The sequence below is a fragment of the Alligator sinensis genome, unplaced genomic scaffold, assembly GCF_000455745.1.
Source record: "Alligator sinensis unplaced genomic scaffold, ASM45574v1 scaffold609_2, whole genome shotgun sequence".
Taxonomy (NCBI): Eukaryota; Metazoa; Chordata; order Crocodylia; family Alligatoridae; genus Alligator; species Alligator sinensis.
This window is the reverse complement of record NW_005842090.1, coordinates 2,490,046-2,492,745: the sequence shown is the minus strand read 5'-3', so window position 1 is coordinate 2,492,745 and position 2,700 is coordinate 2,490,046. Positions and strand designations below refer to the sequence as shown.

The 2,700-nt window shown below is 43.7% G+C and overlaps 1 protein-coding gene across 4 annotated transcripts in view; it reads right to left on the bottom strand.

Annotated features, from left to right (window-relative positions):
• The window catches only part of CCDC198 (coiled-coil domain containing 198), a 23,951-nt gene extending 21,491 nt beyond the window's left edge, over positions 1-2,460 (bottom strand). For 3 of the 4 annotated variants that reach the window (XM_006024000.3, XM_025204623.1, XM_025204624.1), the window contains exon 1: positions 2,040-2,460. In XM_006024000.3, the coding sequence (XP_006024062.3) occupies positions 2,040-2,265 (226 nt within the window). In that variant the 5' untranslated portion in view covers positions 2,266-2,460. The remainder of the gene's footprint in view (positions 1-2,039) is intronic. The other variant, XM_025204620.1, reaches the window with a different exon arrangement.
• Between the last annotated feature and the right edge of the window lie 240 nt (positions 2,461-2,700).

Here is a 2,700-nt window from a genome sequence, read left to right as displayed (position 1 = left end):
GGGAAAGAGGCTTACATTTATTTGATAAATGATTCACTTAGCTCTGCTGGACGTGCATACAATGATTAACTACTGAATATGGGATTAAGTTCTAACAACTATTTAACAAATGAGGAAGTACATGCATTTGCTGATCTTAATAAGTTTTAGTTAGCAATTCTAAAACAGCTGACTTCCAAGAGAAAATGGTTAGCTGTTAGTAAGCACACACCAAAAAAGCCCTCTTACAAATGAAAAATTGGTATTCTGTTCTTAACTCAGCAGTTTATTAATTATCAGATAGGGTTTGGGTGCCAACTTGCCCTGCAGTTTTATATTTTACTTATTAAAATATTACTCACAGCATAACCGCAGTGCAGAGGTATGGGCTGGGGCTCAGGCGATGTGGGTTCTGTCCTATTTCTACCATTGATCTGACCTTGGAGAAACTTAACTCTTTATCCCTCTTCTTTTATTATTTATTTGTACTCCTATAACCGCTAGGAACCCTGCTTACAGGCCAGGCCCCCATTGTGCTAGGCACTGTACTAACACAGGAGGAAAAAGCAAGCCTAGGCACCAGAGCACTAAGTCTATTTAGTGTGTGAGCTGCTTAGGAAAGGGACCGTGCCTACATGTTTGGACAATACTGAACACAAACCCCCCAAATCTCAGTTTGGCTTCCTATGTAGAGCTATAACTCAAGGATTTTGCTTCAAGAAAATTGCAGACCCAAATTTAGGAAATCCCTAAGACTTTTTTTCCCCCTAGTTCTTTCATATTAACATACTTCGCTCAGTCACAGAAAGTCAAATTTAACCCAAGCTCAAACACCCCCCCCATACACTAAATAAGACCTTCTCTGCAGCTAGCATGCACTTATTTAGATGTGGCTCTGGCTAATTCATCATTCAAGTGTGATCCCTTCTCTTCTTATTTAAAAACAGCACTGGTATTAACAAATGACATTTACGGAGACGATTTTTTTTAAAACGACGCTCAATAAAAACCCAGTGCTTATCATCTGGCTGAACTGGAATGTTTAAGTGCGTTACTGTCATAAAGCACTCTAAATGTCAGGCTGTATATCCAGAGCTAATCTGTATTCAATCCAGACCCTTCTGCTCCTGAATTCAGGAGGTAGGGGGCATATTTGTTTTCATGGTAAGGTAGTGATCTGTATGAAAGACGTGAAGGAGAAACATCCAACTCCCAAGCCAAGTTGTACCAGTGATGCTTAGTTGAATCTCTGCGACTCACTTTTAGAAACCAGCTCCTGGGAGCTCTGTTTCATCTGAATTATTCTTCCACAGGTAAGTAATTCCCATAAGAATTGCAGGAGCTCCCTCTCCTTTCTCATGATGTGTCAGGGTGAGGCCATTGTATGGTGTATTATTTAATTATGCAAGGCAATGCTCCCAGTTTTGCTCCATTATGTTGCACACCATGGGTTGCTCCCTAGCCAGTGTAAATCAACGTAGCTCCATAATGACCCTCACTTCCTTTGTCAAGTGCTTTAAGATCTGCCGGGGCTGATTACTCATCATTACTCTGTCTTACACTAATGAGGATCTTGCCCCAAACCCTGATGTTAATTAACATCATTATTTCAGGATCTATGTGGATCATGCCATGATACACAGACACACACAATACAGATGCATGGTCTTGTGTTAAAGGCTTGCTATCGAAAGATACTTCAGGCCCCCTTCTGCAATTTGCATAGGTCGTCCCACTGAAGTCAAGGTGAATGGGACTATTTGGTGTGTCAAGATAGCTCACAGGAGCAAGTTGAGATATCTGATCTGGGCTGTTGAGATATGAGGCACTTCTCTAAAACAAGCCAAAAACACAGCAATATTCAGGAAGTGGAAGAAACAGGCACGCTCGCAGAACAGCACAATTGCACACACCCAGGTCTATCTAGCAACACCTTCTACCATTGGCTTTTAGGCAAAACTCAACCTCTCTCTTCAGAGCCACCTTTGATTTTGGCAGTGAAAAGTGTTCCAACACCAAGTACAGAAGATCAGTCAATCCACTCGACCTGGCCAACTCACCTGTGGAGCATCTCCCATACCACGTTTCTCTCAGAGGCGGGAGCTGTCTTCGAAACACGGGGCTTCTCTCCTCCATGGCTGCGTATGAGCCCAAGCTCCTCTCTTCCAGAACGCCAGGAAATTGAGACAGGGTCGCAGAGCAAGGGGAGGCTGGCACAGCTTCTTTGGTTTGCACCGGTGCCACTTTTGTCACCTTGGGGCGCGTCTTGGAGTGGCTCAGGCCCATTTTACTGAGTTACAGCATTCGGTGGAAGAAACTGCTTCCCTGCAGTCGTCCTTGAACTTGGCCTCAACACTGATCTGTGTCTTTCATGCTGCACCCGTGTTTGCAAAGCCTCTAGGCTCTTTCTAGGGCATCTTACCTGAACCAACACCACACACGTTGCAGCCCGAGTGGCTGGTTACCTTGGATATTCCTCCACAAGCCCTTCCCTTCTAAGTCCAGATTTGGTGAGGCCAGTTAAACATTGACCGGACATGGTCACTCCCTAGAGGGGATGAGAGGCTGGCTGCTATTGAATATTAAACAAATCCAGGACAGTCTGGGAGGGTAATACCAAATAACAAATTAGGCTTTTGGAAAGTTTTCCTTTTCCTCACCTTAACTATTTATGCCATAAAACACTTTTACTAAAGGCTCTTGCTTGGCTCCCCAGTGATT